The 13,939-nt window shown below is 41.3% G+C and overlaps 1 protein-coding gene across 8 annotated transcripts in view; it reads left to right on the top strand.

Moving 5' to 3' along the window:
- SCN8A (sodium voltage-gated channel alpha subunit 8) overlaps positions 1–13,939 on the top strand; it is a 179,897-nt gene that overhangs the window by 116,711 nt on the left and 49,247 nt on the right. For 4 of the 8 annotated variants that reach the window (XM_040488080.1, XM_040488076.1, XM_040488077.1 and 1 more), the window contains exon 12: positions 680–1,075. In XM_040488080.1, the coding sequence (XP_040344014.1) occupies positions 680–1,075 (396 nt within the window). The remainder of the gene's footprint in view (positions 1–679; positions 1,076–13,939) is intronic. The other 4 variants (XM_040488081.1, XM_040488078.1, XM_040488082.1 and 1 more) reach the window with 1 other exon arrangement.

Below are 13,939 nucleotides of genomic sequence, written 5' to 3'. Positions count from 1 at the left end.
GCACAGAGCCTGCTTGGGATTCTCTCTCTGCCCCTCCCCTGCTCACATTCTCTCTCTCTCTCTCTCTCTCTCTCTCTCTCTCTCTCTCTTTCTCTCTCTCTCAAAATAAATAAGCTTTTAAGTTTAAAATGGAGTAGAAGGAAACATACATAATATTCAACTGAACAAAAGCTACTTCAAGACTATTGTTGGCATACTACTTATCTCCGGGGCATGTACTCATTGAGAGAATAGCACTTTTAATAATGATAGAGCTCTTTTAAATTCTCTACTTTTTGCCACGTGTGGCTTGGAGTCTAACTTCAGTAAAGGCACACTTCAGGTGAGCTCATAGTACTGCGAAATAGACACACCGATGTCTTTCCCCGTGGTTAGCTACATAGAGCACGGGGTAAAAGCATCGTTGTAATGCACCGGCAAACAGGAGTAGAATTTGTGTATGGCTACCTGCTCAAAGCCAGATGCATCTCAAGGGTATGGGGCAAGAAGTGAGTGATTATGGATGTGGACAGTGGTATAAACGCAACCTCCAGAAGTGCTCTCTGGAAACACGTGTGTTCTCATACCAGGAATGCAAGGGTAGGGCCGGGAGGGGGAGGCAAACCGCCCTTGCTGGGCCTGTACGGGGTCAGCCTCCCGTCTCACGCTTGTGTCTCTCTCTCTCTCCCCGCCCCTGCAGTCACTGCTCAGCATCCCGGGCTCGCCGTTCCTCTCCCGCCACAACAGCAAAAGCAGCATCTTCAGCTTCCGAGGGCCCGGGCGGTTCCGCGACCCGGGCTCCGAGAACGAGTTCGCGGACGACGAGCACAGCACGGTGGAGGAGAGCGAGGGCCGCCGGGACTCACTCTTCATCCCGATCCGGGCCCGCGAGCGCCGCAGCAGCTACAGCGGCTACAGCGGCTACAGCCAGGGCAGCCGCTCGTCGCGCATCTTCCCCAGCCTGCGGCGCAGCGTCAAGCGCAACAGCACGGTCGACTGCAACGGCGTGGTGTCCCTCATCGGCGGCCCCGGCTCCCACATCGGCGGGCGGCTCCTGCCAGAGGTGAAAATAGATAAGGCAGCTACCGATGACAGTGTAAGGAAGTAAACACATAGACCGAGGCTAGGCATGGCAGTCTTTCCCGCGCCCTCCTCTCCTCTCCGGTCCGGCCGCTCGCTCCCACGCGCTGTCCCCACTCTCTCGACTCCTGTCCCCACTGCCCCCCACCGTTTCTGTCTTCTGCCACCTGCTTTGTTTCTGTTGTTCTCTTCCGCCCCTCCTTCTCCCTTTTACTTTATTCCCTGCTCTGTTTCCCCCCACCCATCCCCTCCCTCCTTGTTTCGGACTACTGCCCATCCCCATCCCCTCTTGGCTTTACTTTACCTCCTTCTCTTTCTCTCCATCTTTGCAAGTCTCTGTCAGCCTACCTGTATTTCTTCCCCCGCCCCCCCCCCCCCCCCCCCACCTGCTTTGACTGAATGCCTCTGGCCAGCGGATCCTGCCCGGATGGAATGAGAATGGCATCCTGCCACCACCAATGACCAAGTCTGAGCCGGTTTGGAACTACCATCGCTTTTCTCCCTCCCATGTCCTCTCCTTATAGGGAAACAGCCTGGAATTTAAAGCTTTTATCTTTCTATTAAAAAAACAAAACAAAACAAAACAAAACAGCAATATAGTTCAGAATAATTTTCCAAGTCTCCTCTGTAAGAATGAGGTGTGATTTTTCCAAAGAGGAATGTGCATACATGATGCTGTCGGCAGGAGGTTCGCACCGGGGAGAACCAGGCAAGGAGAGGTTAGGGAAGCCAGTGCAGAACTGGAGCTAGACATTCAAAAGCATTTGAAATGGAAAGAAATCAAAGGAGGGGGAAAGTGGGAGGTTGGGGCAAGAACACATGGTGCATGGGGGAGGAAGAAAAAGGGAAGCAAAAGATGAATTTTAAATGTAATCAAATGTCAGGCTCTGGAGGAGCTGCATATAATAGCTTCAGAAAATCACTTGTCGAGGGGTTTGGATAATGGCTCCCCTCTTTGGGAAAAGCCATCTCCTAACATTCCTTTAAATTCTAAGCTGTTTATACCTTCTTTCTAGTTTTAAATTCTTAGCCTCAGCGATCCCAATCCTCTGTACCTCTAACTCCTTAACCTCCCTCAGTCCTTCCTTAGCTGGCATAGACTCCTTGAGATGGCATGCCAGTCCGTCTTGTCCTAACACTTCAGTTTCCTCTAACACAGCACGGAGACAGCCGGTCCTTTAATTAGCATGATGCATGTGTGGAGGAAAAGTGGACAAAGTGGAATTATCCACAGTGATCTGTTTTTAACGTCTCTGGATGCCCGTTGACCGTACAGATAAAAATTCAAAAAGCAGTTAGGATGTGTTTGACACTGTCTTTTCTCTCCTGCCTTTTCATTTCATAGTAAAATAACTGCCCGTGCTACACACACACACACACACACACACACGTTTGTATAGCTCTTTAGAAGTGACAAATTACTTTTACATTCATTATTTAATTTGCTCTGAATAAAAATTCTATAAGGCTGGCAAAGTGGAGCTCATTATCCCTGGTTTTAGACGGGGGGTAGTTTCAGAGAATTTGGGCTCCTGAAGGTCACGTAGCTCATTATTGATAGAGCCAGAGTCTTAGGGAAAACTCAATCTTCCATTTCTCAGTTCATTTTAGTGTCTTCTCTGTATAGCCACATGGCCATTTTTCTTCAAGAAAACTGTTTATTTAATATCAACTACGGTAGGAACAATAATAATAACAAACAGTGGTTCCAAAATTCCCCCAAAACCAGGTAGTTGGCCGAAACAAATATTATAGACGTGATTATCTTTCCTTTAAATGTAATTTTTGATTGTCCCTAATTCTAGATCTAGAAGTAAATATTTACGGTCTGTTATTAGACAGTTACATTATCTGAAAAAAACAAGGTAATATGTCAACAGATAACAAGGGTTATGTCAGCATGGACACATTGAGTTCTGGCAACTCAAATGTTAAAAACCAAATTTATTTCTGATAGCCTGGCTTTTTTTTTTTTTTTTTATATTTAAGCCAAATCATACATCTTGCTTTTTCGTTGAAAAGAAGGTATAGAAAAGGTATCCAGGAAGGAGGAGATTGAACTTCAAGCTGAAGGCACATGAGCAGATTTGGGGGTTTTGCTTTTGGTTTTCTGGCAGCTTCTGTTAGACTGTGTGGGAAAAAAACTTGAGAGGCAGTTGAGCAGATGGCTGTGGAAGCAAGGCTCTGTGCACTGCCTTACGTTGTGGCCTCCACAGAGTGCTGCCTTTGGAGTTTTGGGGGGCCTGCACACTCCACCCCCTGTAGGCCCTTAGGAGATTCTTTGCTGTGGTCCCAAGCGATGATGGTGACAGATTTGAGGATTCCCAAGGCCAGGAGGGCAGATCTCAAAGAGGCAGGAAGATAAGATAGGCACAACTATTTCATTCCCAAAGGCTTCATAACCAGGAAAAGCTGTATTGTTAGAAGCCATAAAGAAGTGCTTCTCAGCTGTTGATGGCGTGGGGATATGTGTAAGTTATAATAATAGGCCAAAAAGACACAATAAAACAAACCCAGACTGCATAGACCGCGTGTGGTATGATATCAGATCTATAGAAAGACAAACTACACACAGAAAGAGGATGACTAATCAGAAGTTAACCGTAGTTGCCTTTAGGAGGGGAAATTATTGGTGGCTTTTTTTTTTCCTTACTCTTTTGTGTTCTTTACGGCTTTCTACAATGACATAATAATTATAGCTACCATATGGGTTCTTGCTATAGTATGCTAAGCACTTAAATATATGCACGATTTCATTTAATTCTTATAACCATCCTATTTGGTAGGTGGCTTTATCCTATTAAACAGATGAGGTTCAAAGCCTTAGTGACTCGTGGCAGTGGAGCTTGAACCAAGGTCTTCCTGATGCCAATGAGACCTTCCTGGCCACTTAAATATTAGCTCCTTTGGGAAGTGGGGAAAAAAAAAAACATTTATCATTTATCTTAGAGGAATGCAATATATTACTAATGTTGTATGCAGCCCAGGCCACATGAGCAACAAATACCTCCTTAGGCTAAGATGTAGCAATTCTTACTGTCAAGGAGTAAAGATTCTGCAGTGACTGTCTGGTGATTGTGCGGATTTTTCATGAGAGGATTAATAAACTAAGATGTTTTATGTGGTGGCAGGGGGGGCGGGGGGAGAATCACGTTTGGGATGTGACTCTAGCCATGGATTGATTTGCCTGCGCCTGAACCACGAGAGTGCTTCCCAATGGGTGCTCATGCTTTGTGGAGCGTTGCAGGAGCCGCTGAGGCCCAAAATTTCAATGGTTTGGGAGTTTTCACTTTTGCTTTCTGCTGAAGCAGAGGATGAGGGGACTTTTCCCATGCCTTCATCTCTAAGCTGGAAAAGTAGGTGAGAATCTCACCACTCAGAGAGAAAGCAGGTGCTGCTGACAATCCAAAAATCAGACGTACCTCAGAAACCCTGTTGTATGAGCTTGCAGATACATAAGTATTATCTCATTTAACGCCCAGAGCTGATAGACACTACTGTTGTCTGCATTTCACTGAGGAGGTAACCGAGGCTTAGAGAAATAACGTGGCTTGTCCAAGATCACACAGTAAGCGGCAGACAGAATTAGGGCTTGAGTGCAGGCAGTCTGGCTCCGGAGCACTGGCCAGTAACCAGTGCGCTGCACCAGCTCTAAAGCCTGAGTCCTTCAGTTTATTTACTGATGTGATCCTGGGAAATTAACATAACCTCTCTAAGCCCATTTCCTTATCTGTGAAAAAGAGATAAAAGGACCTTTGCTAAAGGGCAATCATAAAGATTAAATGCAATAACATTTATAAAATGTGAAGCATATTATTTGGTCCATTCTTGGTGTTCAGAAGCCAGTTTCCATTTCTTTCCCTCCACTCTTTTGGCCTTTTTAGTCCTGAGACGTGGACGTTAGGATTTCTACTGAATTGCTTGACTTGGAGAGGGTTGTATTCCTTCTAAGGAATACCTTAAAGATCCTTTGTCTGAGAAGAAGAAATTATTGTACAACTATTTTAAAGCAGATTACTACAGGGGTGCCTGGGTGGCTCAGTCGGTTAAGCTGATGGCGTGGGGCCTGCTTGGGATTCTCTCTCTCTCCCTCTCTCTGTCCTTCCCCTGCTCGCGCACTTGCTCTTTCTCTCAAAATAAACAAACATTAAAAAAATAAGGCGCTCTAAATTTTAGTTCCAAGAAAACGGTAACTGCCTGATAAATTTCCATTCATGTATTTCCATGGGAAGGCGATTTGGTTGTGCTTCCTTGGGCAGATCGTAGAAATGTGGGCAAAATCTGCCATCTGCAGGTGTTACAGGATATCTCTTTGAGAAGTACAGCTACAGTTGAGGAGGCTGGAAGTCAGTGGCTAACTGTCATAATAAATGTTGCATTTGGGTTGAGAGAAATGGAACAAATTTGCACTGAGTTTCACTTTCAAAGAATGTAATTGAGGCTCTCTGTTGCTTCCTCTGTTACTGATAGTTTTACGTGAAACCTCCTTAGAGGCTGAGTTCTAAAAAGGCAGAAGCTCCTGACTTTAAAACGTTGTGAATTCTCCTCTTTTCCTCCCCAACAAAGTGAGACCAAACAAACAAAAGAAATAAACACCTCCACTTACAGGAATAAAAAATGACCTGAGGAGATAGAGAAGGGGAAGGAAAGAGTATGTGATCTCTCCTCTGGTCCTCGGGTCTCAGCATGGTTGAAGGAGGAAGCCCTCTCCCTACCTCCCAAGTGATGAGAACTGAGTAGCTAAGCCAAGAGCAGAGACATCCCTGACAGAATCCCGAGGAGATTCTGCAGTCAAATGCTCTGCCACTGAGCTATACCCTCCCCACCCCCCACCTGCCACTATCCCAAGGAGATTCTGGACGAAGGGCTACTCTGAAGCTGCTGTACATGGGAGAGCCTTCAGTTGGCTAGAATCTGGCATAAGAAACAATAGCCAACAGCGCTGATGGGAATGTAAAATGGTGTGACTGCTTTGGAAAACAGTGGCGGATTCTCAAAAAAATTAAACATAGAGTTACCATATGATCCTAGGTAAAACTGAAAACAGGTGTTCACACAAAAACTTGTACATGAATATTCATAAAACCATTATTCATAATAGCCAAAAAGTGGAAGCAACCCAAGTAAGTGCCCATCAACTGAGGGATGGATAAATAAAATGTGGCATGTCCCTATTATGGAATATTATTCAGCCATAAAAGGGAACGAGGCTTAGATACATGCCACAGCACGAATGAACCTTGAAAACGTTATGCTCAGTGAAAGAAGCCAGGCACAAAAGGCCACATATTACTGTATATGGTTCCATTTCAGTTTTTTTTTTGTAATGTTTTTATTTATTTTTGAGAGAGACTGAGAGAGCATGAGCAGGGGAGGGGCAGAGAGAGGGACACAGAATGGGAAGCAGGCTCCAGGCTCTGAGCTGTCAGTGCAGAGCCCCGTGTGGGGCTTGAACCCACGAACTGCAAGATCATGACCTGAGCCAAAGTCAGACGCTTAACCAACTGAGCCACCCAGGTGCCCCCACATGGTTCCATTTATATGAAATGTCTAGAAGAGATAGATCTATAGAGACAGAAAATAGGGGGATTAGCTGCAAACAGGTACTGTGTTTTTCTTTGGTATGATGGAAATGTTCTGGAATATACTGTAAATATACTAAAAGCCACTGAATTGCACACTTTGAAACCATTAAAATGGCGAACTTTATTGCAATGTGCATTTTATCTCAATGTTGTAAAAGTTGAAAAGAGAAACAACAGCCCAGACTTTCAGTCCCAGCTTTCAAAACCTCACCCGGGGAGGAGGGATTTCAGGAACTACCCATCCGTCTTGGATTCCTGTGTACCCTGGTTTACTTACTACAGATTTATTTTTCTCTGGATACTGTCTTAGCCCCCAGTTAGTGCTTAGCACTTTGAAGTAATGTTCTTCATAAGTAGTTTTAGTTTATATCATCTCAGGCAGCTAACAGTGATGAACACATGTTTGCTCCCTCTCTCTCCATTAATCAGTCACATCTGATGAATACAGAGAGACTGCGTGTTCTGACGATGACCAGGCCATATATAAAATAGGACTTTCACCCACGACGTGCCCGAGAAACCAGCCCCCTTATCTCTGTTAAACAACCCAGGCAGCCAGCCTGCCGTAAGTCACACTAGTAAGGAAGCCAGTCTGCTATCTCTTGTGACAATCCAGGAAGGTATGATACCTTCTATAACAATCAGCCCCAGGTGGTCAGGGCTTGATTAATAACTGACGAGTTCCCTAATTTTTGTTTCTGTGTTCACCTTCGGACCCACCCGAGAAAGCCAAATATGCACCCCTAATCAGTCACCTAGGATGCCTTGCTTCTAGTTAGCCCAGCTGCAGCGCCCTCATGCCAACAGCCTTGAAGTCCAGGCACACCTGAAGCCTTCCCTTTTTTCCACGCGAAAGCTTTCCCACTCCCCTGCCTGCCTTTGCGCCTCTGGCGAAACGCATGTGATGGTGGCTGACTCCCCATCTTAAGCTCAGAATAAATAGCCTTTGCTTTTCTCACTTGGTTGATCTTCCTTTATTTCCATAACACAAATAACATTTTCTAGGCATTTACACACTCTTTCGTATTCTTCTCAAAGGAATTCTGCACGATCAATATCGCAATAGTACACTGGGTAATCCTCACCCAAGAGTTACCAAAGGTGTGGGAACAAAGGTGGTGGAGCAGGAGCTGTCTGGCCAGCTGAGAATTGTCCCCTAAGCCCCTTTGTACCACAAGACTCTCCCAGAAAAGTACATTTTCCTACTCGATCCCCTCACCTCTCCGAGCAGCCTCTTCTGACATGTATCAACATAGATTAGTTTGCTTTCATTTTCGAGGACTCGTGCAGTAGGTCTTTTTTTATTTGGCTTCTTTCACTCAACAAGGTGTTTTTTTGAGCTACGTGCATGTTGGGTATCAGTAGTTCATTTCTTGTTATTGATGAGTATTGATTGATTGGGTCCTTCATTGTATAAGCACACTCCAAATTGTTAGTCCATATTCCTGTTGATGGACGTTCACGTTGTTTCCAGTTTTCAGTAGTATGAAGAAGCTTGCTGAGAGCATTCTCGTGCAACTCTTGGCAGATAAATGTTTTCATTTACATTGGATAACTACCTCAGAATGAAATTCCTGGGTCGTATGATAAATGTATGTCCAGCTTTGCGAGAAACTGCCAAACAGCTCTCCAAAACAGTTACACTATTTGTTTTTAATACTCCTACCAACAGCGTATTAGAGTTCCAATTGCCCCCCATCCTAGCCAACATTTGGTGATATTAGTCTTTGTTTTAGCATTTGAGTAGGCATAAACTGTTGCCTTACTATGCTTTTAATTTGCATTTCCCTGATTAATAATGGTGTGCATCTTTTCATGTATTTACTGGCTTCTCATAGATCTTTCATTAAGTTGCTTATTTAAATCTTTCGCCCATTTTGATTTTTTTATATGTTATGGATACAAGTCCTTTATCAGATACATAACCTTTTAATTTTGATGACATCCAATGTATCAGGGTTTTTTTTTCTTCTAGGAAAATTTGCCATTACCCCAAATTGTGAAGTTATTTTCTTCTCTAAATTTCACAGTTCTGGGTTTTACATTCAGGTCTCTGATTCAGCTCGTTAATTTTTGTGTATGAAATTAGAAGGAGTTGACTTGGATGAATATCTAGTTTTTCAGTACTGTTTGTTAAAAAGACTTTTTGGGACGCCTGGGTGGCTTGGTTCATTAAGCGTCCAACTTCAGCTCAGGTCATGATCTCATGGTTCGTGAGTTCGAGCCCCTCATCGGGCTCTCTGCTGTCAGCACACAGCCCACTTCGGATCCTCTGACGCCCTCTCTCTGCTCTTCCTCTGTGTGTGTGCACACTCTCTCTCCCTTTCTTCTCTCTCAAAAAGTAAAACATTAAGAAAATGTATTAATACAAAAAAAAGACTTTCCTTCCTTCACTGAACTGACTCGGCATCTTGGTCAAAAATCAACTGATGTACATGTTTGGGTCTGTTTCTGGATTCTATTCTGTTCCCTTGATCTATTTGTTTATGCTTATAACAATACTATGCTTGTCTAATTACTGTAACTTTATAGTCTTGAAATGAGATAGCATAAGCCTTCCAAACAAAAAATATTTTAAAGATCATGAAACAATCTCTTAAGAGATTAATTTGCTTTTCAGATCTTTTTAAAAAGATTATTTTGCTATTTTTTGCTATTATTTTGCTATTTTGCTAGATTCTTCACGTGTCTTTATATATTTTAGAGTCTTTTTTTTTTTTTTTTTTTGTCAGTTTCTTCAGAAGAGCCTAGAATTTTTATAGTGATTGCACTGAATCTATAGGTCAATTTGGGAATAATGGGCATCTTAATTATATTGAATCTTTCAATCTGTGAATGTGGTTTTATTCTCATTTATTAAAGTCTTCTCAAGTTTCTCTCAGCAAAGTTGTATAATTTGTAGTGGAGGTCTTACCCATCTTCCATTAGATTTATTCCTTGGTATTTGTAGTATTTGATACTGTTGTAAAAGGTATAATTTAAAACCTTTTTATGTTCAGGTATTTGTTGTCAGAACAGAAATACAGTTAGTTTTTGAATGCTATGACCTTATAAATTAACATCTCAGTTCTATTAGGTCTTTTTGTTGCAAATTTCATAGGGATTTTACATGCACAATAATATTTTCTGTGACTAACAGCAACTGCAACCTTTATGCTTTTTATTTATTTTTCTTGCTTTATTGCACTAGCTAGGACTTCAGATACAAAATGCATAGAGATGATGAAAGCAGATATTCTTCCTTGTTTCCATTATTCTTGGGAAAAGATTTAATGTTTCAGCAAGAATTATAATGTTGGCTATAGGTTTTCATAGATATTCTTTATCAGATTGGAACTGCCATGTTCTATTTGTGGCTTGCTAAGAAATTTTATTATGCAGAGGTGTTGAATTTTATCAAATGTTCTTTTACTGCATTTGAGATAATCAGATATTTTTTTCTCTTTTATTCTGCTAAAGTGATGAATGACATTGACTTTGACTTTTTTTTTTCTAACGTGAAACTAGCTTTCCTGGGATAAATCCTGTTGGTCATGATGTATTATCTTCGTATATATTGACGGGTTGTATTTTCTCAAGTTTTGTTAAGGATTTCACATCACCGTTCATGAGGAATATTAGTCTCTGATTTTCTTTTGTTGTAATGTTTTTTGTTAGGTTTAATATCAGGGTTATGTTAACTTTATAAAACAAGTTGAGAAGTATTCCCGTCTCTATTCTGAAAGAATTGGTATTAGTATTGGTATTATTTCTTCTGTAAATGTTTGATAGAATTCACTTGTAGAGATATCTGGACTCGAGTTCTCTTTATTGTAAGGTTTTTTTAAATTAACAATTTCTAATGTGGGCTATTTAGATTTTCTGTTGCTTCTTCTATCAGTTTTGATAAGTTGTATTTTGGTAAGTTTGTTCGTTTTATCCAAGGTGATACGACTTGAAGTTGTTGGCAATTATTCTTCCTTTTTTTTTTTTGTTAGGTTAGCCCACTTAAATTTTTGGGTTTATTTATTATGATACTCTATCTTATTATACTCTGGCTACTATAAATATTGTACAGAAACCTCCTTTCTTACGATGGTTCAACTTAAAATTACGATATATTCTTATTATCCCAATAATGCCTGTAGGAGTTGTAGTAATGTCCCCATTACTATTCCTGAAAATGATAATTTGTGTTTTCTATCTTTTTTTCTTCATCAGTCGTGCTAGAGAATTATCAATTCTATTAATCTATTTTTAAAAAACATTTGCCCTTTGTAATCGTCTATTGTTTGTCCATTTACTAATTCATTAATCTCCACTCTTACTTTTATTATATTCTCTCCTCTACTTACCCACGGTTTAATTTGATCTTTTTCTTATTTCTTAAGGTGGAAATTTAGAGCATTGATTTTACATCTTTTATAGCAGTTAGTGCTGTAAAATTTTCTCAAACCATGGTGTTAGCTGCATCCCATAAATCTTAATGGATTATTTTCATTATCATCAAAGTATTTTCTAATTTCCTTTGTGATTTTAGCTTTGATCTGTGGACTTTTAGAAGTCTGTTGTTTTATAAACCTAAGGAGATTTTTCTGGATGTCTTACTGTTACTACAAGACTTTTCAGTGGAACCAGTTCCTTGGATCTGTGGTAGATGCTGTGGCCTGTGTAAAAAGGTGACATAATGAACTCTCTTTTTACCCTGTAAGGTTCCCTAAGTACGATCTTTGAAACTTCCTTTTCTTAGTGTCTTCTTTATTTCTTTTTTGAAACTTAAGCGGGGCGCCTGGGTGGCGCAGTCGGTTAAGCGTCCCACTTCAGCCAGGTCACGATCTCGCGGTCCGTGAGTTCGAGCCCCGCGTCGGGCTCTGGGCTGATGGCTCAGAGCCTGGACCCTGTTTCTGATTCTGTGTCTCCCTCTCTCTCTGCCCCTCCCCCGTTCATGCTCTGTCTCTCTCTGTCCCAAAAAAATAAATAAACGTTAAAAAAAAAAAAAAAAGAAACTTAAGATATGTTCTATAACATGCCTTAGTATGGAACTAATTTTAATGTTGTTATAGAGGTTGTCACCACATATCCCTGTTACAGTTTATTTTCATTTTACGTAGAAAGATATAAATAATCATTGTTCCATCTTAATACTAAGTTTGGGGATAAACTTCTCTTTATGTGGAGTTTTTAATCCAAGCTGAAAATTATTTTAGCTTTCAAATAGATACCACTAAATAATAATCTAATGATTTGACTAGTTCCTTTAGACAGGATTTTTATTAACTTTGTTTAAGGTTAATGTTACTAAAGTCTCAAGAATTTATCTCTTGTTATATCCAGCAAGTCCAGAAAACAGTAAGATATACTTAGAATCAAAGCAATTTTTTTAAATATATGAAATTTATTGTCAAATTGGTTTCCATACAACACCCAGTGCTCATCCCAAAAGATGCCCTCTTCAATGCCCATCACCTACCCTCCCCTCCCTCCCACCCCCCATCAACCCTCAGTTGTTCTCAGTTTTTAAGAGTCTCTTATGCTTTGGCTCTGTCCCTCTCTAACCTCTCTTTTTTTTTTTTTTTTCCTTCCCCTCCCCCATGGGTTCCTGTTAAGTTTCTCAGGATCCTCATAAGAGTGAAAACATATGATATCTGTCTTTCTCTGTATGGCTTATTTCACTTAGCATCACACTCTCCAGTTCCATCCACGTTGCTACAAAGGGCCATATTTCATTCTTTCTCATTGCCACATAGTATTCCATTGTGTATGTAAACCACAATTTCTTTATCCATCCATCAGTTGATGGACATTTAGGCTCTTTCCATAATTTGGCTATTGTTGAAAGTGCTGCTATAAACATTGGGGTACAAGTGCCCCTATGCATCAGCACTCCTGTATCCCTTGGGTAGATTCCTAGCGGTGCTATTGCTGGGTCATAGGATAGATCTGTTTTTAATGTTTTGAGGAACCTCCACACTGTTTTCCAGAGCGGCTGCACCAGTGTGCATTCCCACCAACAGTGCAAGAGGAGAACCAAAGCAGTTTTGAAATGCAGTTTCATCCTTCCTTGATGAATCAGCCAGTCCAGTAGATCTTACAGTACCTTAAGAGTCAGCATTATGAAAATTACCTACCATGTACTGTAGATCCACAGAGAGCAGCTCAGTAAAAATTTAGAATGAATAAATGCCAGAAACAAGAATATCCACCGTATGGGGCCTTTCTGTGCTCATTTTTAGACGATTGTCATTTTTAAAATGTAGGAGTCTAATCGGATTTATTAGGTGTCATGAGTATCAGGCTGGGAATTGGAGCAGAAAGTGGCTCACCAGAGAAATGTATCTTATTATGACCTGACATAATGGTCAACAAGTTGTTACATTCGCGGTTGTTTGTATAGTAATACAGCCAGGGATTCCCAAGGAAATCAGTTCTTTTTCTTTTCCATTTCTTCTGTAGCTCTGTCAGACGAACAGAACAAAACCCAGTGGTAAACCAAATGTCTGAATCCGTGAAACAGCTTGATGAAACGCTGTAATAAGATAAATTATGATGTGCCAGATACTTTCTTCTGTACAGTTCTTAAAATCGAAACATACCTAAGGACAGAAAGCCTTTCGGATGTAGCTCTCCAGAGACAATTATTTTCTTTTCGAAACAGCTAGTGTCATTCTGGTACTGATCAGACTGACTTTTCTAGCTTCATATAAACATGTATCCTCCCTGTCCTCTGAGAAATGGTGTCTGTCTTCTTGCCTTCACAGTGGAAGGGACAGCCAACATTACCTGGATGATGTGTTATAGTGGACGGCATGGTTACTTGAAAGCTAGCTTTTAATCCACTGCATTGAGCCTGACCTAATGTAGCATATGCAGGTTGGCACAGAGAGCACAGGCAAGGGACATTAAGAAACGCTGTGCTATAATCTCCCCTACCAGCATTCCCCACAATGGAACTTGTAAAAAACAGTTTGTATGACACACTGATGGTGTTTTCTGCCCTTTTTGTTTGGGAATTTGGACATTGCAGGTTAACTTACAAAGTAGACTGTAACAAGGGCAAGATAAACATATGTAGCGCTATATATTTACTTAAAATAGTGAGGGATGCCTGGGTGGCTCAGTTGATTAAGTGTCTAACTTTAGCTCAGGTCGTAATCTTACAGTTCGTGGGTTAGAGCCCTGTGTCAGGTTCTCCTGACAGCCCAGAGCCTGAAGCCTGCTTCGGATTCTGTGTCTCTCTTTCTCTGCCCCTCCCTCACTTGTGTGTGCGTGTCTCTCTCTCTCTCTCTCTCTCTCTCTCTCTCTCTCTCTCTCTCTCT

This window comes from Herpailurus yagouaroundi, unplaced genomic scaffold, assembly GCF_014898765.1.
Source record: "Herpailurus yagouaroundi ecotype Mexico unplaced genomic scaffold, PumYag 166, whole genome shotgun sequence".
In the NCBI taxonomy this organism is placed as follows: domain Eukaryota; kingdom Metazoa; phylum Chordata; class Mammalia; order Carnivora; family Felidae; genus Herpailurus; species Herpailurus yagouaroundi.
This window is presented reverse-complemented; position numbering and strand designations above follow the sequence as displayed.